Source organism: Diceros bicornis, chromosome 36 (assembly GCF_020826845.1).
Source record: "Diceros bicornis minor isolate mBicDic1 chromosome 36, mDicBic1.mat.cur, whole genome shotgun sequence".
NCBI lineage: Eukaryota > Metazoa > Chordata > Mammalia > Perissodactyla > Rhinocerotidae > Diceros > Diceros bicornis.
Genome location: NC_080775.1, coordinates 21,386,869 through 21,412,230, shown reverse-complemented (window position 1 = coordinate 21,412,230; position 25,362 = coordinate 21,386,869). Strand labels below are relative to the sequence as shown.

The 25,362-nt window shown below is 38.5% G+C and overlaps 1 protein-coding gene across 14 annotated transcripts in view; it reads right to left on the bottom strand.

Annotated features, from left to right (window-relative positions):
* The window catches only part of MLLT10 (MLLT10 histone lysine methyltransferase DOT1L cofactor), a 269,667-nt gene that overhangs the window by 45,662 nt on the left and 198,643 nt on the right, over positions 1–25,362 (bottom strand). For 9 of the 14 annotated variants that reach the window (XR_009216985.1, XM_058532542.1, XM_058532546.1 and 6 more), the window contains one exon: positions 8,104–8,151. The exons of the other annotated variants lie outside the window; for them this stretch is intronic. Coding sequence is in view for 8 of the 9 variants with exons in the window: in XM_058532542.1 (XP_058388525.1) it covers positions 8,104–8,151 (48 nt within the window). In the remaining variant the exon portion in view is untranslated. The remainder of the gene's footprint in view (positions 1–8,103; positions 8,152–25,362) is intronic. 14 annotated transcript variants of the gene reach the window in all.

The window sequence follows — 25,362 nt, the reverse complement described above, 5'->3', positions numbered from 1 at the left end:
TAAAAGGTTCCTGTCTCTGAACTTATTCCCTTTGGTTTAGGCCCTTTGAGAGACACAACCTTTTTTCCTTAGTTCCTCCGCCCTTATTCATTTATTAGGCCAAGACTTCTTAGAGAAGTATCATGCTGGAATTTCTTTCCCCTGAAAGGGGGAAATAATTCTAGACTTTGACAGTGGTCATGAAAACAGCCAATTAGGTGAATTAGAGGACCCTTGACATCTTTTATTTGCTCCATCTCTAATGGTAGTAGAGCTGATTCTAGAAACACTAATCATTTGTCCCTATTGAAGCCACCGCCCTCCTTATAGGCAAAATCCCCAAGTTATATTGGTAAAACTCACAGCACACCTCCTATCAAGATTTAAATAAGTCCCTCAAAACCTCTTCCCAGAATGAATCAATATCCTGTAAGTAAAGAAGCCGTTCAAGGTATAAAGCCCATAACAAACGATTACAAGGCTCAAGCCCTCTTTACCCCTTGTACTAGTCCCTGTAATACTCCCATTTTACCTGTGAGAAACTCCAAGCGTCAAGGGTAGAAGTTTGTCCAGGAGTCTGAGCAATAAACAACATTGTTATCTCGCAACACCCTGCTGTTCCTAACTCTTATATACTACTAACATCCAATCCCACTGGAAGCAAATTCTTTACGGTACTTGATTTATGTAGTGCATTCTTTGGCATTCCAGTTGATGAATACCTTTTGCCTTCACTTGGGAAGGAAAATAATTCACCTGGACAGTAATGCCTCAGGGTTTTACTGAGACCCCTTCTTACTTTTCACAAATCCTGAAGGCTGATCTAGATGATATAAAGCTTCCTAGAGACTCTACTTTGTTGCAATATGTGGACGATTTGGTTCTTTGCTCTCCCTCCCAAGTCTCCTCACAGGAAGACAGCATCCACTTGCTAAAGCTTCATCAAACGGACATAAAGCCACCAAAGAGAAATTGCAGTTTGCTCAAACCCAAGTTCGATATTTAGGGCATTTGATATCACAACAAGGACTACATCTAGATCCAGATAGGCTTCATGGTGTCCTAAGTTTTCCAAAACCCAAACCTAAGTACGAACTGCCAGGTTTTCTCAGGCTAGTCGGTTATTGCCGAAATTAGATCCCAAATTTCTTTCTCATGGCCAAACCTCCGTAGGTTTTACTAAAGAACAACAACTCAACCCAATTTTATAGGAAGAATTGAACGACGTAGCCTTTAAGGCCTTAAAGGAGAGTTTGATGAACACACCTGCCCTTGGACATCCCAGTGATCAGATTCTCTTTCTCCTCTTTGTATATGAAAAGGAAGGGAATGCCCTTGGGGTACTCACCCAAAAACACAGGGACCTGCCACTGCCCTTTTGGTTAAAGCCATCAAGAAAATCATTGTGGGAGCCCCTTTAACCACTTTTGTACCTCATGCAGAAGAAGCCCTCCTGAATTTTCATCACACTCAACGTACTTCAGCCAGCCACCTCACCTCCTATGAAATCCTTTTGTTAACTGCTCCTCACATGACTCTTTTACACTGTCCTAACCTTAACCCTGCTACTCTTCTTCCCTCCCTACCGATGAAGTCCCTCATGACTGCTTAACACTGACAGATCACCTCCTGACTCCTCGTGATGATCTGCAGGAAACTCCTTCAGGTATCGTCAACTTCTCATGGTTTACTGATGGTTCATATTTAAAAGGTGATAATGACAAATACTGTGCTGGGTATGCTATTGCAACTCCTTGTGATATTGTTGACGCAGCACCTTTACCTATGGATACTTTGGCCCAACAGGCTAAATTATATGCCCTTACACGGGCTTGTACTTGAGCTAAAGGCAAAACTGCCAATATTTATACTGATAGTAGATAACGCTTTCTGAGTAGCTCATGATTTTGGAATGTTGTGGAAGCAATGTGGCTTCCTTACTTCCAGCAGAAACAAAATTTAAAATGGCCCCTATGTTCGGGAATTATTGGATACTATACTTTTACCTGCTGCTCTAGCTATTATGAGATCCTGGGACATTCTGGACTTGACTCTCTGGAAACTAAAGGAAATCACCTTGCTGATATTTCCACAAGAAATGCAGCCCTTAAAAGAACCAACAACAGCCAAGCCTCTGGCCTGGTCCAAAGGGATAGTTCCCTAAATTATAACTTAGAAAAACTGATTAGAGAAGCCCAACAATTGGCCTCAGGAAAGGAAAAACAAGATTGCAAATTCACTGGGCCGGCCCTGTGGCTTAGCGGTTAAGTGCGTGCGCTCCGCTGCTGGCGGCCCAGGTTCGGATCCCAGGCGCGCACCGACGCACCGCTTCTCCGGCCATGCTGAGGCTGTGTCCCACATACAGCAACTAGAAGGATGTGCAGCTATGACACACAACTATCTACTGGGGCTTTGGGGGGGGGGGGGGGGGGGAATAAATAAATAAATAAATAAAATCTTTAAAAAAAAAAAAGATTGCAAATTCAGTAACTGCTGGTTTGATAAAAACAGAAAGCTCTGGTGCAGACCAAATAACAACCCAGTCTTACGGGAGACTTTAAAATTCCCATTCCTAACACTGTACATGCATTAAACCATTGGTCCACTGACAAAATGACAGCATTTATGGTGAATATTGGTGGGAAAATATTAACTAGGCCACAAAAACAAGGCCTACTTCACTTGTCCCACTTGTTCAAATATAATCCAGGAAAGCCTATTCGTACTGCTCCCGGACATTTTAAACTGCCTCAAGGACCATTCAAGATTTGGCAAATGGATTTCATACAACTTCCCCTGTCTCATGGATATAAATATGTTTTAGTCGTGGTCTGCATGCTTTCTCACTAGATTGAAGCCTTTCCTTGCTGACAGGCTGCTACATCTTCTGTGGCTAAAGTCCTTTTGGAAAGGATTGTCCCTACCTGGGGAACTCCGCTTGAGCTTCATAATAATCAAGAACTCATTTTACTGGTCAGGTACTTCGACAAGTCTGCACTGTTTGGCCAGTTTTACAACATTTTCACTGTGCTTACCACCCTCAATCCTCTAGTTTAGTTGAACACACAAACGGCATTATTAAGACCCAATTGGCAAAATTTGTAGAGACTCTCCAAAAAAACTTGGCCAAAAGCATTGCCCTTGGTCCTTCTAAATCTCAGATCCACCCTTTTTGGAACTCATAAACACTCACCCTTTGAGACAGTCACAGGACCCCCAATGCATTTGGCTCCTACCTCTTTTGACCCACAGCTGACAAAAGGAGATACACTCCAATATTGCCAAGGCCTAATTGCTTCTACTAAAAATAAACACGTTTTGGTAGAGCAATCTTTTCACAGTGTGCTTCAGGGAGACAAAGACCTTAAACATCACACTTTGCAGCCTGGAGATTTCATCTATTGGAAAAGACACCTCCAGAAGGACTCTCTTCAACCTCACTGGAAAGGTCCCTACCAGGGTCTGTTAACTAACCCTTGTGCCACAAAACTCCAGAGAACAGACCCTTGCATTCATGTGACACACCTAAAGAAAGCACCAAACCCTGACTGGACCTGCACACCATCTGGTGACTTGAAAGTAAAGATTTCCCAGAATTGAAGCAGATGGCATCTGATATGAGACAGCTTTCCCAAGATGTCCAGACCAGGCCTGTTGGAAGTTTGTCTGCCAAACCTTTGATGATGACATAATGCTTCAGATGTTCTCCAATGCCTGTGATCTTGATAACATACGGACTCCAGCAAAGAAAAATGCCTGCGAGTTCTCCCTAGTATCCCACCTTGTTACCCAAATGTGGCCTCAATAGGTTTCCAATCTGTACATTTTCCCTCCAACATGACACTGAAGAAAAGTTCTTCCTGGGATCAGGGGACAAAAAGTTGCTGAAACCCAGAAAAACCTGACTCTTGATCAGTAATGCTTTCAGAGAAAGATCTTGATCAAAAGGGGTAAACGTCAAATTAATAAATAGAAACCTCATTAAATTGGAGTCGGGGGGCTAAAAGCGGGAGTTCTCATGCCCTATGTCAACAGCCGAGTCCAACAGGAAGAAGGAAAGACTTCATCTCTTTGACTGGCAAGAAGCTCAGCCAAGGACAGACCGTCACAACTCAGACAATATAAAGCCACTATACATCAAACTCTCAATTCCTCCAATGGACTCTTTACTTACAACAGCCCTCCCAACTTTCTCTCTTGTCTATAAAAGAGTTTCTCCTCCCTTGCTGCTGGGGGACTTGCACAAGGCTTGCCATGGTTGCAGACCCCGAATTGCAACTCTTTGTTGATTCCTAATAAACCCATTTTTGCTGAAGAAATAACTGGCTATTTGTTTAAGGTCAATAGCTTCTTAAATATCACTTGATAATCAAATTCAGGAGATGCTGTAAGAAATATGAATGTAATTTTTACATTCCCAGTACTTCCAATTTTTTGCTATGATAAATATCTCTGTAAGTCTAGCTTTTTCATATGCTGTACGATTTCCTTATGATAGAAGTCACTTCTATTTAGTCCTTTTAGATCTCTCCTCAAAAAGTACTTCATATTAATAGTCCATGTTTTAGAATTCCTTCCTTGTCTTGATATTTTGAAGTTTCCCTATTATGTGTCCAGATGATGAGTTTTCCTTCACTCTTTTTTCTTTGGCACGCTATGGACGGTTTCAATCTAAGATCTCTCATCTTTTTTAAGGAAGTTTACCTCCATTATTTCTTCAGATTATTTCCTCCCCTTCATTTTTCTCTCTCTCCCTTTCTGGGGCTCCTATTTGGATTCTACTTCTATCCTCCATATTATGTAGTTTTTATTTTACATATATATATATATATGTAAAATACATATTATATATAAACGTATATAATATGTATTATATATACATATATATATTTTACAGATATATATCTGTGTGTGTGTGTGTGTGTGTGTGTATACACACACATACATATAGTCTTGGTCCTCTCCTTCTTTCTAGAGATTTCCTAATCTGACCTACTCATCAATTATTTTGTTCCGTGGCTGTATTCATTGTGTTCTTTATCCCATTTACTGTGTTCTTAACTTCGACTATTATAGTTTTCTATATCTAAAATTTCCACTTGTTTCTTTTTAGTATTTTCTTTGTTTCAAATTATCATCATCTTCCCTCATTCTTTTATACGTTTATTGCACTGATTTGTTTTTTCTCTCTACTTCCTTGAGTACTGATCTTGGTAGAAAATCAGATTTTCTATTATTGCCAACGTGGATTAAAGACTTTTGGTCTCCTAAATCTTGACACACCCAGAAACAACTTTGAATATAAGCTTCCTAATATACTTTTTGAACAAAAATATTAGTTGTTCCTAATATTACAAGCATGGTGGAGAAAAGTCTGAGAAGTATAATTCCAAATACCTAGTAGTTATTATATAAATACATTATTCTGTCAGGAATGGGCACACACATACATCCAGAAATTCTGAAATAAAATGACCCTCTGAGTGTAAAACAAATAATATCAGCTATCTAAAGAAATAATTCACCATAAGACACGGTCTGTAAGTCCAGGTTTAATCAAGGTGATCGGGACATAGTTTCTGCAAACACATGACTAGAAATTAATGGGAAAGGAAGCTGCAAAGCAGTCAACTGCTTTACACTGAGGGAAAAAGAATGTTACCAAGATGGTGATAATCTTTAAACACGCTCTAACTAACTGTCCTTATTCTGATGTCAGATTCACTAAGCAAGCAGCTTCCCAATTATAATTTGTTTTCCCAAGATTACTTTAAGGAAGAATTAAGTCAAGAACATTTAGCATTCTTGATAGTTACGTTTTTATTATAAATGATTAAATAACATTCTTCTCTACCTTTATTTTTGAGACACTGTCTTGAGTCAGCCCACCTGATCAACTCGAGATACAGTGACAAAACCAAAAGGAGGCTAATATAATAATCTGTGAAAGAGATATAGCCATGAAGAAGAAAGACGGATTTTGAAAATAATGAAAAAATTAGACATAAAATGTATGTCTAGGAAGCTTCAAATTAATTAATTAGAAAAAAATATTTAGAAGCTACCACTTGGTGACTGATTCATTTCTACCTAGGAGTCAGTAGAGAATAGGATGAGAGACAGACAAACACACTCTTGACAAAGAATACAAGAGGAGAGGAGATAATTTCTCAGGAGACATTGAGAATTACAAAAGAAAATAACTGTAGCTCAGAAGCATAATCTTTACATATATAGATGTCATTATTACTCGTATGTAATCAATAAACCTTATTCTGAAGTACCTAAAAAGAAAACACTTTCGTAAACACATTCAAGTTATTACTCATAATTCAAAGTAATAATCATTTCTTTTGGGGGGAATTCTATTTTTAGAATTTCTACTAATTTAAACATTCATTAATCCAAAATTATGAAGATTTTTTTAAAAAACTAAGTTTGTTTTATTTTGTTTTACACTGAATATTTCCACAGCATCCCTCTGTCTTCTTTCAAGTTGAATTTTTCTACTTCTTCACTTGATCTCTGCCCATCTGTCCAGATCCTTTGGTCCATCAAATATTCCTCTCTTGCATCTTAATCCTTTACCTTTCTAGAATCTTCCTTTCCACCTATTAAGACTTTCCTATCTTAAAATAAACCTGATCCAACCTCTTCCTTTGTCTTCTCTATCAATATTTCTCAGCCATGATCAATCTCAGAGTTTCAGTTATTTATCCCTATACAGTATAGACTATTTTCAATTCTCCTCCATTCCCAAACTCTAATCTCATCTACTCATTTGCATGCTAACATCTCTACCTAAATATCTCATTGGTAAATGAATATCCAACCTCCCTCAACTACTGCCATTCAATTCATTGACAATTACTACCAGTTCTTCTTGGGTAATTTATGTCCCATCAGTCTGACTTCCATTATCCTCATGCAGGCCCTCAATACATTTGGCTAGATTATCACAAAAATCGAATGGGTTTCTCTGTCCCAGCATTAGCTCCTTTCAATCTTCTTATACGCTACAGCCAGATGAACCTTCTTAAAGAACAGGTTTTATCTTTTTTCCCAACTCAAACGCCAACTACTTTCACTCCTTGGCCTCATAGCTAAGGCTGTTATTTTTCATATATTTCACATCAAATATCAATATCACCATCACTGGACACAGCCTGTGCATTCTCATTTATGTGCCACTGCTTATGCTATTTGCATTCCTGGGATTGGGAGTCTAGTCCTGACCCTTACCTCCAAATAGCTAAATTCTACACACTCTCTAAGCATTGGGTAAAATGTTACATTCTCTAGACATCTCATTCCTCAGTTGAAAGTAATTTTCCCTGACCTTGAACTCTTATTGTACTATAGATCACTAAAGAAGTTATAACTATGTATCTAGAAATTGTTATTTATACACATATTTCTCTTCCTTTTACATTTTATGTTCCCTAGAGGCAAGATCCATTTGTAGTATATACACATATTTCCCCAAAGCAACTAACCAGGATCTTAGATATAGAAAGATGTTAATATATACTTGCAAATGAAAAAAAGCTAAGACACTCTTGAGAAGGAAAGTTCCATATTGCAAATACTCACAGCCTGCAACATTAGTTTTATTAATACGTGAAACTGAAGTTTTTAGAGGAGGAAAAGGGGTGGAGTAGATGCATACATTAGTTGGTTAAGAGTAGTCGATGCCGGATACACATGCTCACTCTCAACTGACCCAGAGGGTCTCAATCTTGTAGGCTTGAGGGGTACATTACAGAATTAGAGAATTATTATAAATCATAGAATATGATCTCAGATTCTTCTTTCCCTCAGCAAGAGAGAAGGGTCACAAATGTATAAAGTGGTCTAAAAATCAAAGACCTAGGCATCTAGACTCTGACACATAATGCTACCATATCTTAAGCAATATGACAAATCCAAACAAGTACAACAACAAGATGATGATAACATAGTTCATCTCACCAACCACCCAAAATTAGGGACAATTCCTTTCAGTTATCATTTTTGTGACTACAGATCTCTAACACTGCTTTATATGGGAAAGTTTCCAAGGACATTAGGATTAATTTAACACTATTATCTATGGAACCATGCTTGAGTTCAGTACATACATACCCATGAATTTAAGTTCCTGCTTTGTTAGTGTAGAACTGTCATCTCTGTCTAAAGAAAAGACACACGAGTTGAGGAACTTCAGACATTGGGGATGGGAGGGGATCATTAGGGTTAAAGTTGAAAACAAACTACATAAATTTTAAAAGTCAGTATAAATTTATTTGTTTTCACTAAAATAAAAAAGGCAGCACTCTAAATAAAGGAATTATCAATGACATAACCATTTAATTAATTTAAAAGTAATTTTTATAAATTCATTTCCATTTACACTAATACTTTCACTCAACTGGAACTTTTCAGGTTCTGTCTCTCTTGCAGTTTCAATGAGATACTTATAAACTCATTTTGCTTTGTAGTCCTTAACATGCATCCTCAAAATTACTTCTCTCCAGTGGATGATTCACCATCTAAATGCTAATCTTCTGTGCTTTCACTTAAGAGTCTTTGAAGCCTATCTTCCAGGAACTTACAGTGATCCAAGAGACAAAGTAGCTTAGATGCTTTGAAATGGAAAAACTCTGACTGCCTTTCTATAGTTATGTGTCTTGTACTACTTGGCAAGGCTGTATAGTATTAGCCAAATTTCTTCTTACAGAGGAACAAAACACTGGAACAAAGAGTAGCATTTACTGTATCTTGGGATGTAACAATTTATTGTATAAAAATAAAGAACACATCAACTAATCAGGAAAGAAGCAAAAAGAAATCTCTTGTGATTAAAAAGAAATTAGATAGGGGCTGGCCCAGTGGTGTAGCAGTTAAGTTCTTGCGCTCTGCTTGGCAGCCACGGGTTCGCACGTTCGGATCCCGGGTGCGGACCGATGCACAGCTTATCAAGCCATGCTGTGGCAGGCATCCCGCATACAAAGTAGAGGAAGATGGGCAAGGATGTCAGCCCAGGGCCGATCTTCTTCAGCAAAAAGAGGAGGATTGGCAATGGATATTGGCTCAGGGCTAACCTTTGTCCCGCCACCCCCCCATGAAAAAAGAAGAAATTAGATCTAGAATAATCTAGATTGCTGTTCACAGTGTCAACTAATCCCCCATCAGTAATCTCTCTTTACATGTAGTGAATCTCAAATGTTTAATAGATAGACTGTGAAACTGTTATACCCAAGAATTACTTATTTCTCTTCTTAGATTGTTACCTTCTGAACGCTTCCCTAAAATGAAATGGGGACACATGAAGAACAAAGATCTAGTTTCCTAAGAAAGTACTCTGACAAACTGGAGTAGGATCCCATTCTTGAGGGAGCATTTTCACCCCTAAAATTAACTGGCATTCATATTTATTCTCAATCCCATAGCAGATATCTATGAATAATTGGTTGACATTACTTTGCCTCCTCCATCAAATGAGATTTGTTTAATGAGCGTGGTCATGACAAACTATAAGTACCATAATTAAAGGGAATTTAAAAGCATAGTAAGTGGGGCACAGAAATCAATTAGCAATATACTGCTGTGAAAATAGACCTAAGCTCTTTAACTATTTTAATCTACTATTTCAAAACTATATTAAAAGTGAGAATTGCCATGACAAACAAATGCAGCAACTTCGTTACTGCAGCAAAGAATCAAGTTACTACTCTGACAGAAACAAGACTGCTTAACGCCAAGTTTAATTCCCGAAGAAAATGAACATATTACCAAGAATACACGAAACCTATTCAAGGACTGCATAGCAACTGACAACAATTTATTCATTCAACATTTATGGAGAGTCTATTATATGATCAGTTAAATACTGATGACATAAAGAGGAATAAAACCCAAACACCACCCTAAATGAGTTTATAGTCTAGTGAGGAAGAAAAACTTGTAAATAAATTAGTAAACAACCTGAGGAGCACTAGAACAAAATCATACCTGAAATAGGACTACGAAAACCGGGCTGATGATATGTTAGTTTTCAAATAGACTATGAAACTAAACTGTAATCCCTATATGCATATTACTTGTTTCATCATTATTATAAGCATTTTAAACATACCTACTAAATGAAACAGAGAAGTTACACTTACAGTTTATCATGAAATCTAAATTCTCTTACTCAAGATGGCTAGTTCCAAGGCAACACTATAAAACCAAATGTTATGAAATGCAATGCACTTCATATTTCATGGGCAACTATTTAAAGTTTACACCCCTTATACTGTTGCTTAAAATATTTAAATGATTATTTTGCCTTTCCAAATTGCCTTAAAAGTTTCCAAAATTTACTAAAAGATTTTCACATTTTATCTTTCTTCTACTTGTTCTTTTTCCCTTTTCCTTTGTTTGGACAATAATTTTAATGTTATTTCTTCAACTCTTAAAGTTTCCTAAATTTCCCGGGTCACATAAAATTCATCCCACTGGGCCTAATTTTTCTTTTTTTCAGATTGGTCAAGTGTTTTCCTAGAAGTATTTTTCTTTATATTGATGATATTCTTATTTCCTTATTGGAAAACACCAATTTCAAAGTTTATGGAATATTTTACACACATCCAAAAGAACAACTACCATTAAGTCCTAAGAGCCTCTCTGAAAAACACCAAATTGAGACGTATGCTTAACTCAACATCTATGACTATTAATATACAATATTTCCTTGGTCCTTATACTTTCATTAGTTCTTCAGTATAAGTCTCAGTGAAATAATAAATTTTAATTTTATAAAGTTCTACATAATAAAACATTTTGAGAGGCATCAGATGCTATAGAGTAAATAATGAAAATAATCCAGTCTTTAACTCTCAACTGTCAATTGGAAGAGTTTTTTTTTAAAAGTTGCCCAAATGTGAGACAAGTATGACTAAGATATAGATCACAGAAACAAAAACAATTGTCTGGAGGAGCAGTAGAGATAGACTGAAAAAAGTATTAGAATACCTGTACAAGAACCCAGAAATATTAAAAAAAAAGAAAGAAAGAAAGAAAGAAAGAGAACAATTCTATCCCTAACCTAACTGGTTTAGGTGGCTAAGAACCATACAGTGATAAGGAACACAAGAGATGAAGCAGGTTTAGAGTGGGAATACATAAGAAGAACTGAGGTTTATTAGGTTGTTGGAAGTAAGTCTGGAACTCAAAGGAAAATTCTACATTGGAGGGACCGTTTTGGGAATCTAATGAGTACAGATGATAGCTGAAGCTGTAGGCATGTATAAGATATTGTCCAACAGAATATGCATAGAATGAGAAGTAAAAAAGTAGAGAAGAGGATACTGGGAATAAAACAATTAAGGAGTACTCAAAGAAATTAGAAAAGATGCTGACATACTCTCAGAAAGAAATTTATAGCTGTAAAAGCCTACTTTCAAAAAAAAAAAGATCTAAAATCAATAATCTAACCTTCCACCTTAAGAAACTAGGGGAAAAAAAAAGCAAACTAAACTCAAAGCAAGCAGAAGGAAGGAAATAATAAACAGAGCAGAAATACAATAAAGAATAGGAAAACTATAAAGAAAATGAATAGCTGGTTTAAAAGATGAACAAAATTGCGGGGCCAGCCCAGTGGTGTAGCGGTTAGGTTCGCATGTTCCACTTTGGTGGCCCAGGGTTCCCCAGTTCAGATCCTGGGTGCGGACCTACTCATTGCTCATCGGGACATGCTGAGGCAGCATCCCAAATAGAAGAGCCACAACCCTAGAACTATGATACACGACTATGTACTGGGGCTTTGGAAAGAAAAAAGAAAAAGAGGAACATTGGCAACAGATGTTAGTGCAGGGCCAATCTTCCTCAGAAGAAAAAAATGACGAACAAAATTGACAAATCTACAGTTAGACCGATAAAGAAAAAAGGAGAGAAGACTCAAATTATTAACATCAGGAATGAAAGGGGATATTACTACCCACTTTACCAAAATAAAATAGGTTATAAAACGAATACAATGAACAACTGTATACCAATAAATTAAGAAATGCAGATAAAATGGACAAATTCTTAGAAAGTACAAACATTAACTCAAGAAGACATAGATATTTCTTCAAAGAAGATATGCAAATGGCAAATAAGAACATGAAAAGATGCTAATATCATTAGTCATTAGAAATATGCAAATCAAAACCACAACGAGTTACCACTTCACATCTACCTGAATGGCTATGATTAAAAAAAGAGAAAATAAGTCTTGCTGAGGATGTGGAGAAGGTGGAACCCACATATATTGCTAATGGGAATGTAAAATAGTACAGCTGTTATGGAAAACAGTTTGGCAGATCTTCAAAAAGCTGAACATAGAGTTACCATATGACCCAGCAATTCTACTCCTAAGTATACACTCAAGACAAATAACCTACGTTCACACAAAAACTTGTACATGAATGTTCACAGCAGCATCATTCATACTAGCCAAAAAGTGGAAACAACCCAAATGTATATCAACTGATGAATGGCTAAACAAAATGTGGTATATCCATTCAATGAATATTATTAAGCCATTAAAAAGGAGTGAAGGACTGGTACATGCTACAACATGGATAAACTTTAGGCTTAAACATGGAAAACATCATGCTAAGTAAAAGAAACAAAAGGCCACATATTGTATGACTCCCTCTATATGAAATGTCAAAAATAGGCAAATCCATAGAGACAGAAAGTAGAATAGTGATTGCCAGGATTGGGATGTATGTGATTTCTTTCTGGGTTGATGAAAATGTCCTGGAACTAGATAATGGTGACAGCTGCAGAACATTGTGAATATATTAGGTTACCTCTGAATTGTACACTTTTCAAAGGTTAAAATGGTAAATATGTGCATTTTATCTCATTAAAAAATCTGGAGGGAAAAGAGATAATGAGATACTGGAGAACCAGAACAAGAACCATTTACTCTGGAAAAGAGAGAAGTACGAAAAGGAGATAAGGGAGTGTAGTTTTATACATACCTGCATGCAAAACAATTAAAGCAAAGGAATGATAAACATAAAATTCAGAATAGTAGTTAACCTTTGGGGAATGCAATAGTAAAGAACATGCACTAGCTTCAACAGTGCTGGTAATGCTCTATTTTGTATATTGGTGGTAGGTTCCTGAGTGTTTGTTTTATTAGTGAGTGCTATATAACTTATACATATTGCTTTTAATATATCAAATATTTCACAATAAAATTTGGAAAAGGATCTATGAAAATATGGCAAATTATTAATAGGTGTTAAATCTATAATGAATTCATGATGTCTGTATTAGTCTCTGTACTTTTCTATAAATCTGAAATATTTTATAACTTAAAAACAAGAAAGAGGAGAATATTGTAGTGGAATACAAAAAGCTTCCAAATGGAGTGGCCAACAATTTCTCTGCAACAAAATCAAACAAGATAAAAACCTGATTGTCTCCTAGAATTGGCAACCAGAACTAGTCACTAGTAATTTAAGGGAGAAAAGTTAACAGAAAAGGTGCTAAAGCCCAAATTATTCAATAAATGTGTATGCTAATAAAACCTAACCCTGGAAATGATTTAAGTAATACCTTTTAGAAGCAAAGCAGTTCGAGTAACTGCGAGCACATGTGGTAGCCAGAATAATGTCACTGCCCCCCAAACCCAAAAGATGTCCATGCCTTAATGTCCACAAACTGTGACTATGTTATCTTAAATGGCAAAAGGGACTAACAAACATGTTTAACTTAAGGACCTTGAGATGGAGAGAGTATCCTGGATTGTCTGGGTGGGCCCAATCTAATCATCAGAGTCCTCATAAACATTGATATTGAAAACCAGACAGACGAAAGCATGAGAAGGACTCCAGCCAACATTGCTGGCTTTGAAGATGGAGGATGGGGGCCAGAAGGCAAGGAAAATAAGCAGCCTCTACAAGCTGGAAACAGTAAAGAAACAGATTCTCCCCTAGAGCCTTAAAAAAGGAACAAAGCCTGCCAACACCTTGATTTTAATCCAGTGAGGTCCATGTCAGACTTCTAACCCATAGAACTGTGAAGATAATAAATTTATATTGTTTTGAGAGTGACGTCACCATCATGGCAGTGAGCTTCCCCCAGGGAACTCTCCCCCTCTAAGACACAACAAAAAGGACATTCATATTCCAACAGAAGCTATTCACCCAACACAGGGGACGCCTGAGGTACCCAGCCAGCAGTACACCCGAAGACTGAGGTGCTGGAATCCCCAGAGTAAGTGGAAGGAGGTAAGAGGAGCTACCTTCCTTCCCCAAGGATTGTGACCCTGAGACTGAGACCACGTGGCCCTCAAAGAGGAGGGGAGGGGTGGCTCTCTGAGGGAAAACCTGCGCTCTCCAAGACCCCTCACAGCCCATGGGGAATCCCCCTACAGAGGGAGTGGAACTGTTGTGAGGGTACTTTCCACAAGCCAGCCTGCCAGGAGAGCAAAGAGCGACAGCAAGGTGAGAGCCTTCTGAGATAGGGGAGGTGAAAGTAAGTGCCCCTCCCCCACCCAGCCTGCCTGCCCACCCACCAAGCGCTTCACCACAGTGGTGCTTCAGCTCGACCCCACCCCAAGAGGCAGCAGCCCCTAGGCAACCAGGCCCCAGTGGCAGCTCGAGCATGCTCTGCAGCCAGAGGCAGCAGCCCCCAGGGGCCCAGGCCCCACCAGCAGCATGGCGTGCCTGTGCCCCTGCACCAGAGGCAGCGGCGGCTCAGGCTCCACCACATCACAGCTGCTCTGGCTCCACCGTGCAATGGCCCCAGATCCTTTGCCTCAACTGGCCCCCCAACCCCGCCTGCAGTTGCTTCAGCTTGGCCATGCTCAAGATCCAGCTGAGTTGGCGCCAGCAACTTCGGCCCAGGCATATTCCAGTTCCAGCATCTTCAGCCCAGCGGCCCTTCAGCTGCAGCTGCTTCAACCCACCTGTACCCGAGCCCCAGCTGCTTTGGCCTAGCTGCGCTCCAGTCCCAGCTATTCCCACAGTCCAGCTCCAGCTGTTCCCACGTTTCACCCCCAGCAGCCTCCGCTCAGCTGGGGGCCGACCAGAGCTCCTGTGGATCAAGGCAGGCCAAAACACACAGCCCTTGACCCCCACCCACTGGCGGCAAGAGGAAATTGCAACCATATATTTTCACTGTGAGGAAAAAGAAGCCAACATCAACAGGCACTATGCAAAAATATATTAAATCTCCAGACAACAAAGAAAATGACAAGTGCCAAGAAGTCAACCTGGAAAGCACAGAAATGCATGACCTTAATGACAGAGAATTCAAAATAGCCATCATAAAAAAGCTTAATGAAATACAAGAAAACACAGATAGACAATTCAGTGGAATCAGGAGCTTCTTCACAAAAGAGATTGAAACTATAAAGAAAAACCAATCAGAAATCTTAGAGATGAAAAACACAATAGAAGAGAAGCCTTAAGCATCAGGGCTGACAATATGGAGGAAAGATTAGCAATATTGAGGACAGCAATGCAGAAATGCTCTAGACAGAAGAAGAAAGAGAGCTAAAACTAAAACGAAATGAAGAAACTCTCTGAGAAATATATGACTCAATTAGGAAATCCAACATAAGAATTATAGGTATTCCAGAGGGAGAAGAGATGGGAAAAGGTGCAGAGAACTTGTTCAAAGAAATAATAGCTGAGAACTTCCCAAACCTGGGCAATGAGCTGGAAATACCAGTGAATGAAATCAACAGATCTCCTAAATAGATCAACAGGAAAAGACCCTCTCCAAGGCATATAGTAGTAAAGCTGGGAAAAATCAATGACAAAGAAAAAATATTAAGGGAAGCTGACAAAAAAAAAAATAACATACAAAGGATTTCTTATCAGGCTTTCAGCCGATTTCTCGACAGAAGCTTTACAGGCTAGGAGAGAGTGGAACGATTTATTCAAAATTCTGAAGGACAAAAACTTTCAGCCAAGAATACTCTCTCCAGCGAAAATATCCTTCAGATTAATAACTACCCTAGATAAACAAAAGCTAAGGGAGTTCATTGCCACAAGACCCCCACTACAAGAAGTGCTCAAGAAGGTCCTCACGCCTGAGAATAAAAAGAGAAAGGGGATTCAAAATTTTGAACAAGGAGGAAAATAGGTTGACAAAACCAGAAAAATGGCAGCTCTCTATCAGAATAGATTAGCAAACACTTAATTATAAAACCAAAAGTCAAATGAAAGTAAGCACCAAAAATAAACATTACCTCATCATGTTAAACACAAACTCATAACACAAGAAGGAATAAGATGTGACAACAATAACTTAGAAGGGGAAGAGAAAAGGGATTGAATCAACTTAGTCTAAGGGAAAAAGAGGCTATCAAAAAACGGACTATCACATCTATGAGATTTTTTATACAAACCTCATGGCAACCACTAACCAAATAACCAGAACAGAATCACACACAGTAAAGACAGATAAAACTAGGAGAACGCTCATACAGAACTACCAAACCAAACTGGTAGTCCGAAACACACGGGATGAGAAACAAAAGAAATGCAAAAGAACCAGAAAAAGAGCAATAAAGTTGCAACAAAATAGCAACAATAAGTCTTCATATACCAATAATTACCCTAAATGTAAATGGACTGAACTCCCCAATCAAAAGACATGGAGTAGGAGCCAGCTTGGTGGCGCGAGCGGTTAAGTGTGCGCACTCTGCTGCGGCGGCCTCGGGTTCACCGGTTCGGATCCCGGGCGTGCACTGACACACCGCTTGGCAAGCCATGCTGTGGCAGCATCCGATATAAAGTGGAGGAACATGGGCGTAGATGTTAGCCCAGGGCCAGTCTTCTTCAGCAAAAAGAGGAGGATTGGCAGATGTTTGCTCAGGGCCGATCTTCCTCACAAAAAAAAAAAAAAAAGACACGGAGCAGTGGGATGGATTAAAAAACAAGACCCAACAATGTGCTGCCTCCAGGAAACACATCTCAGCTCTAAAGACAGACACAGACTCAGACTGAAAGGACAGAAGACAATACTTCAAGCTAATGGCAAACAAAAGAAAGCAGGTGTTGCCATACTTATATCATACAAAGTTGACTTCAAGATAAAACAGGTAATGAGAGACAAAGAGGGGCAATATGTAGTGATAAAAGGGACACTCCACCAAGAAGACATATCATTTTTAAATATATATGCACCCAACACAGGAGCACCAAGGTACATAAAGCAACTATTAAGAAACCTAAAAGGAGATATTAACAACAACACAATAATAGTAGAAGATCTTAACACCCCACTCTCATCAATGGACAGATCATCCAGACAGAAAATAAATAAGGAAATAATGGACCTAAATGAAAAACTAGAGGAGATGGAATTAATAGACATATGCAGAGCACTCCATCCAAACACAGCAGATTACACATTCTTCTCAAGTGCGCGTGGAACATTCTCAAGAATAGACCATATGTTGGGAAACAAGGCATGCTTATATAAAGTTAAGAAGATTGAAAGCATAACAAGCATCTTTTCAGACCACAATGCCATGAAGTTAGAAATCAACTACAAGGAAAAAACTGGGAAAGTGACAAAGCTGTGGAGACTCAGCAACATGCTACTAACAACCAATGGATCATTGATGAAATTAAAGCAGAAATCAGAGCGTATCTGGAGACAAATGAAAATGAAATACACCGCACCAACTCATATGGGATACAGCAAAAGAGGTCCTGAGAGGGAAACTCATAGTAATACAGGCCCACCTTAACAAACAAGAAAAAGCCCAAATAAGCAACCTCAAACTATGCCTAAAAGAAATAGAAAAAGAACAAACAAAGCCTAAAGTCAGCAGAAGGAGGGAAATAATACAAATTAGAGCAGAAATAAATGAAATTGAAATTAAAAAACGTAGAAAGGATCAATCAAAGAGCTGGTTCTTTGAGAAGATAAAGAAAACTGACACAGGGCCGGCCCCGTGGCTTAGCGGTTAAGTGCGCGCACTCCGCTGCTGGTGGCCCCGGTTCGGATCCCGGGCGCGCACCGATGCACCGCTTCTCCGGCCATGCTGAGGCCGCGTCCCACATACAGCAACTAGAAGGATGTGCAGCTATGACACACAACAATCTACTGGGGCTTTGGAGGGAAAAAATAAATAAATAAAATCTTAAAAAAAAGAAAACTGACACATCCTTAGCCAGACTCACCAAAAAAAAAAACACAGAAGGCTCAATTAAATAAAATTAGAAGTGAACAAGGAGAAATTACAAAAGATGCCACAGAAATACAAAAGATTATGAGAATACTATGAAAAACTATATGCCAACATATTGGACAATCTAGAAGAAATGGATCAATTCTTAGACTCATACAACCACCCAAAACTGAATCAAGAAGAAACAGAGAACCCGAATAGACCAATCACAAGTAAAGAGATTGAAACAGTAATCAAAAACCACCCAAAAAATAAAAGTCCAGGACCAGCTGTCTTCTCTGGAGAATTTTACCAAACACTCAAAGAAGATTTAATAGCAATCCTTCTCAAACTATTCCAAAAAATAGAGGAAGATGGTACACTTCCCAACACATTCTACGAGGCCAACATCACCCTGATACCAAAGCCAGGCAAAGACAATACTAAGAAGGAAAACTACAGACCAATGTCTCTGATGAACATAGATGCAAAAATCCTCAACAAAATAGTGGCAATCTAAATACAGCAATACATTAAAAAGATCATACACCATAATTAAGTGGGATTTACACCAGGGACATGGGATGGTTCAACATCCACAAATCAATCAATGTGATAGACCACATTTAACAAAACGAGGAATAAAAACCTTATGATCATCTCAATAGACGCAGAGAAGGCATTTGACAAGATACAACATCCATTTATGATAAAAACTCTCAACAAAATGGGTATAGAAGGAAAGTACCTTAACATAATAAAGGCCATATATGACAAACCCACAGCCAACATCATACTAAAAGGGGAAAATCTGAAAGCAATCCCTTTGAAAACAGGAACAAGACAAGGGGGCCTACTCTCACCACTCTTATTCAACAGAGTACTGGAGGTTCTGGCCAGAGCAGTTAGACAAGAAAAAGGAATAAAAGGAATACGAATAAGCAATGAAGAAGTGAAACTCTTGCTGTTTGCAGTTGACATGATTCTACATATAGGAAACCCTGAAGAATCCACTGGAAAACTATTAGAAATAATCAACAACTACAGCAAAGTTGCAGGGTACAAAATCAACTTACAAAAATCAGTTGCATTTCTATATACCACCAACAAACTAATGGAAAAGAGAATTTAAGAAGACAATCCCATTTACAATTGCAACAAAAAGAATACAATATCTAGGAATAAATTTAACCAATGAAGTGAAAAACCTACACAATGAAAACTATAAGACATTATTGAGTGAAATCAATGATGACATAAAGAAATCTAAAAATACTCCGTGCACTTGGATTAGAAGAATAAACATAGTTAAAATGTCCGTACTACCTCAAGTAATCTACAGATTCAATGCAATCCCAATCAGAATCCCAAGGACATTCTTCACAGAAACATAACAAAGAATCCTAAAATTTATATGGGGCAACAAAAGACCCCGAATAGCTAACGCGATCCTGAGAAAAAAGAACAAAGCTGGAAGCCTCACAATCCCTGACTTCAACACATACTACAAAGCTATAATAATCAAAACAGCATGGTACTGGTACAAAAACAGACAAACAGATCAATGGAACAGAACTGAAAGCCCAAAAATAAAACCTCACATCTATGGGCAGCTAATCTTTGACAATGGAGCTAAGAACATACAACGCAGAAAGGAAAGGCTCTTCAATAAATGGTGCTGGGAAAACTGAACAGCCACATGCAAAAGAATGAAAGTAGACCACCTTCTTTCGTCATACACAAAAATTAAATCAAAATGGATCAAAGACCTGATGGTGAGACCTGAAACTATAAAACTCCTGGAGGAAAATATAGGTAGTAAGCTATTTGTCATCAGCCATAAAGGGATCTTTTCGAATTCCATGTCTACTCAGACAAGGGAAACAAAAGAAAAGACAAACAAGTGGGACTTCATCAGATTAAAGAGCTTCTACAAGGCAAATGAAACCAGGATCAAAATGAATAGGCAACCCACTAGCTGGGAAAAAATATTTGCAAACCATATATCCGATGAGGGATTAATCTCCATAACACATAAAGAACTTGTGCAACTGAACAACAAGAAAACAAACAATCCGATCAAAAAATGGGCAGAAGAAATGAACAGACAATTCTCTAAAGAAGATATACAGATGGCCAATAGGCACATGAAAACATGCTCAACATCACTAATCAGGGAAATGTAAATCAAAACCACATTAAGATATCATGTTACACCCATCAGAATGGCTATAATCACCAAGACAAAAAAGAACATGCAGGAGAGGCTATGGAGAAATGGGAACCCTAATTCACTGCTGGTGGGAATGCAAACTGGCACAGCCTCTATGGAAAATAGCGCAGAGATTCCTCAAAAAATTAAAAATAGAAATACCATATGATCCAGCTATCCCACTACTGGTTATCTACCCAACGAACCTGAAATCAACAATCCAAAGAGGCTCATGCACCCCTATGTTCACTGCAGCATTATTCACCACAGCCAAGACATGGAAGTAACCCAAATGTCCCTCGACTGATGATTGGATAAAGAAGATGTGGTATATATATGTGGAATACTACTCAGCCATAAAAAAAGACAAAATCATCCCATTTGCAAGAATGTGGATGGACCTGGAGGTTATTATGTTAAGCGAAATAAGCCAGAAAAATAAAGATAAACACTGCATGAGTTCACTCATATGTGGAAGATAAACCAACACACAGACAGATAGAACCGTCTGGTGGTTACCAGGGGCAAGGGGGTGGGGGGTGGGCACAAAGGGTGGAGGGATGCATTTATATGGTAACTGACAAACAATGATGCACAACAAAAATTTCACAATAAAAAAAAATTTGTATTGTTTTAAGTTTGTGATAATTTGTTACCACAACCATAGAAAACAAATATAAGAGAATAACATGAAATGTAAATTCTTCTTTTTCCTTCCCCTCCCAGGGACAAGTCTCAAGCTTTTTACTGCTTGATGCTCAATATAATGAAAAAGAAAAAATTTAAAAGCCAACATTTGACACCTCACACTCATTAGGATGGTTACTATCAAAACAACAATAACAACAACAAATAAGTGTTGACAAGGATGTAGAGAAATTGGAACCCTTGTGCACTGTAGGTGGGAATGTCAAATGGTGCAGCCACTACGGAAAATAGTATGGTACTACCTCAAAAATTAAAAATAGAAATACCATATGATCCAGCAATTGCACTTCTGGGTAAAATGGAGATTTGAACAGATATTTGCACATCCATGTTCAAAGCAGCTTATTCACAATAGCCAAAAGGTGGAAGCAACCCAAGTGTCTCTGAAGAGAAACATGGATAAACAAAATGACGATATATACATAAAATGGAGTTTTAGCCTTAAAAAGGAAAGAAATTCTGACACATGCTATAACATGATCAACCTTGAGGACATTATGCTAAGTGAAATAAGCCAGTCACAAAAATACAAATACTATAAGATTCTACTCATATGAGGTATCTAGAGTAGTCAAATTTATGCAAACAGAAAGTAGAGTGTTGGTTACCAGAGGCGGCAGGAGGTGGGGGCGGAGAGAAAATGGAGAGTTATTGTTGACCATAGAGATTCAGCTTTGTAAGATGAAAAGGTTCTACAGGTTGGTTGTATAACAACGTGAATATATTTAACACTACTGAACTGTACACTTAAAAATGGTTAAAATGGTAAATTTTCTTATTATGTGTATTTCACAATTTTTAAGAAAAGCTAACACTTGAAAAAAAGAGAAAATAGAAACATACGGATTTTTCCAACTACGTCCAAGCAACTTTCCCTCAATCCTTCATAGGCCAACTATCACTTCACTAGGTGCGAATCCTATACTCGTCTTTGCAATTAAAAAAATAAATCCAGAGCAATTAGGCAGGAGAAACAAATAAGAGGCATCCAAACTGGAAAGGAAGAAGTAAAACTGTCACTATTTGCAGATGACATGATATTATATACAGAAAACCCTATTGACTCCAGCAAAAAACTGTCAGAACTAATAAACAAATTAAAAGTTGCAGGATACAAAATCAATATGAAAAAATCTGTTACACTTCTATAAACTAATAATAAACTTTCAGGAAGAGAAATTAAGAAGACAATCCCATTTACAACTGCATCAAAAAGAATAAAATACCCAGGAATAAATTTAACCAAGGAAGTGAAAGACCTGTACACTCAAAACTGTAAGGCATTAATGAAATAAATTTACAAAAACATGACTAAATGGAAAGATATTCCACGCTCGTGGACTGGAAGAATTAATATTGTTAAAAAGTCCATTCTTCCCAAAGAAATCTACAGATTCAATGTCATCCCTATCAAAATTCCAATGGCATTTTTCACAAAAATAGAAAAAACGATACTAAAATTTATATGGAACCACAAAAGACCCCAAACAGCCAAAGCAACCTTGAGAAAGAAGAACAAAGCTGGAGGCATCACGTGCCATGATTTCAAACTAAAGCTATACTAATCAAAACGCATGGAGGAATGATTTCAGCATCGTGGCAGAGTGAGTTGTTTCCTTTGTCTCTCCAATCTAGGTTACAACTAGACGATAAACGACATTCATTAACCAACAGAGGATTCCCTACAAAGCACAACGGGACGTCTGAGAGATCCCCGCAGCCATATATCTGAAGATGGAGGGACTAGATCCCCAGAAAGCAGTGGAACTAGGTGAGTGGACCCCTCCTCCTCCTCGATAACAGCAATCTAGGTTACGGGATCTCACACAGCAACTGGCGCGACTGTAGGAAGAGATGGGGGCAGCTCGGCCTAAGTGTGAGTGGTAGCCCAGCCCATGTGAGCACCCACCACGTCGCGGTGGCCCAGCCCACGGGAAAGCTTCCCACCAAGTGGCACAGGTCAGCTGCCACGAAGGATGCAGGAGCTGCCACCAAGTGCAGCAGCTCAGCCGAGCCACCATGAGTGCAGAGCCGGCCCATTGCGCACAACAAAGCACCCCTCCACTCCCACCGAGTGCATCAGCTTGGATGATCCTCTGCTGAGCACAGTGGTCCCACACAAGAGCAATCCACCAGTGGAGCAGAGCCCCCATCTGCGTGTGTGTGTGTGACCTGATAAGTGTCTGCGGTGAGCGTGCAAACACAGATCAGCCCTACTGGCACAACTCCCAGCAGATGGGATCAGAAAACACAGCTCCTCTTGCCCTAACAATGGTAAGCGGAATCTGCGAGCTGATACTACCACAAATGCACTGGCAAAGGATCAATTCATCAAACACCGAGAAGAACTACATTAACCATTCAGAGCAGAAGAAAAATGACAAATTTCCAGAAACCAATCCTAAAGTCACAGAAATTTACAATCTAAATGACAAGAATTCAAAACAGTCATCTTAAAAAACTCAATGAATCACAAGAAAACTCAAAAAAAACAGTTCAATGACCTCAGGAATAAAATTAATGAGCAGAAGGAATACTTCACCAAAGAGATTGAAGCTCTTAAAAAAAAAAACAAACAGAAATTCTGGATATGAAGAACACAATGAATGAGATAAAATTTAATCTAGAACCCATAAAAAATAGAGTAGACGTTATGGAGGACAGAATTAGTGATTCAGAGGATAGAAATATAGAAATGCTTCAGATGGAGGAGGAGAGAGAACTGAGACTTAAAAAATGAAGAAATCCGGGCCGGCCCCGTGGCTTGGCGGTTAAGTGCGTGCGCTCCGCTGCTGGCGGCCCGGGTTCGGATCCCGGGTGCGCACCAACGCACTGCTGCTCCGGCCATGCTGAGGCCGCGTCCCACATACAGCAACTAGAAGGATGTACAGCTATGACATACAACAACCTACTGGGGCTTTGGGGGGAAAAAAATAAATAAATAAAATCTTTAAAAAAAAAAAAAAAAATGAAGAAATCCTTCCAAAAATATCCGACTCAATTAGGAAAAGCAACATAAGGATTAAAGGTATTCCACAGGGAGAAATGAGAGAGAAAGGAGCAGAGAGTTTGTTCAAAAAAACAATAGCTGAGAACTTTCCAAACCTGGGGAAGAAATTGGACTTACAAGTACATGAAAACAATAGAACTCCTAATTACATCAAAGCAAAAAGACCTTCTCCAAGGCATATAACAGTAAAACTGGCAAAAGTCAAGGACAAAGAAAAAATGTTAAGGGCAGCAAAGCAGAAGAAAATAACCTACAAACAACCCCCTATCAGGCTTTCAGCAGATTTCTCAGCAGAAACCTTACAGGCTACGAGAAGAATGGAATGATACATTCAAAATACTGAAAGATAAAAACTTTCAGCCAAGAATACTCTAGCCAGTGAAACTATCCTTCAAATACGATGGAGAAATAAAAGCTTTCCCAGATAAACAAAAGCTGAGGGAGTTCATCACCACTACCTGCCTTACAAGAAATGTTGAAAGGAGCCCTTCCATCTGAAACTAAAAAGCAAGGGTTTACAGAACCTTGAGCTGGAGATAAACAGACAGATAGAAACAGAAAATTGCAGCTCTAAATCAGAATAGGTTAGTAAACACTTAATTATAACATAAAAGACAAAGGGAAGGAAAGTATCAAAAATAACTATAAATGCTTCAAGTTAGTCACAAACCCATGACACAGAAAAGAACAATCTGTGACAACAGTAACTCAGAAGAAGAGAAAAGGGATGGAACCTGCTTAGGCTAATGGAGATAAGAGGCTATCAGAAAATGGACTATCTCATCTATGAGATCTTTTATACAAACCTCACGGTAACCACTAAACAAAAAATCAGAGCAGAGCCACAAATCATAAATAAAGAGAAGACTGAGAAAACCATCACAGAAAACCACCAAACTGAAATGGCAGTCAGAAATACAAGGGAAAAGAAACTATGGAAATATAGAACCAGAAAACAAAGAGATAAAATGGCAGTATTAAGCCCTCATAAATCAATAATCACTCTAAATTTAAATGGATTAAATTCTCAAGTCAAAAGAAACAGAGTGGCTGGATGGACTAAAAAACAAGACCCAACAATATGCTGCCTCCAGAAAACACATCTCAGCTCTAAAGACAAACATATGCTCAGAGTGAAGGGACGGCAGACCATACTCCAAGCAAATGGCAAGCAAATGACAGCAGGTGTTGCCGTACTTATATCAGACAAAGCAGACTTCAAGATAAAAAAAACAATAAGAGACAAAGAGGGGCACTATATAATGATAAAAGGCACATTCCACCAACAGGACATAA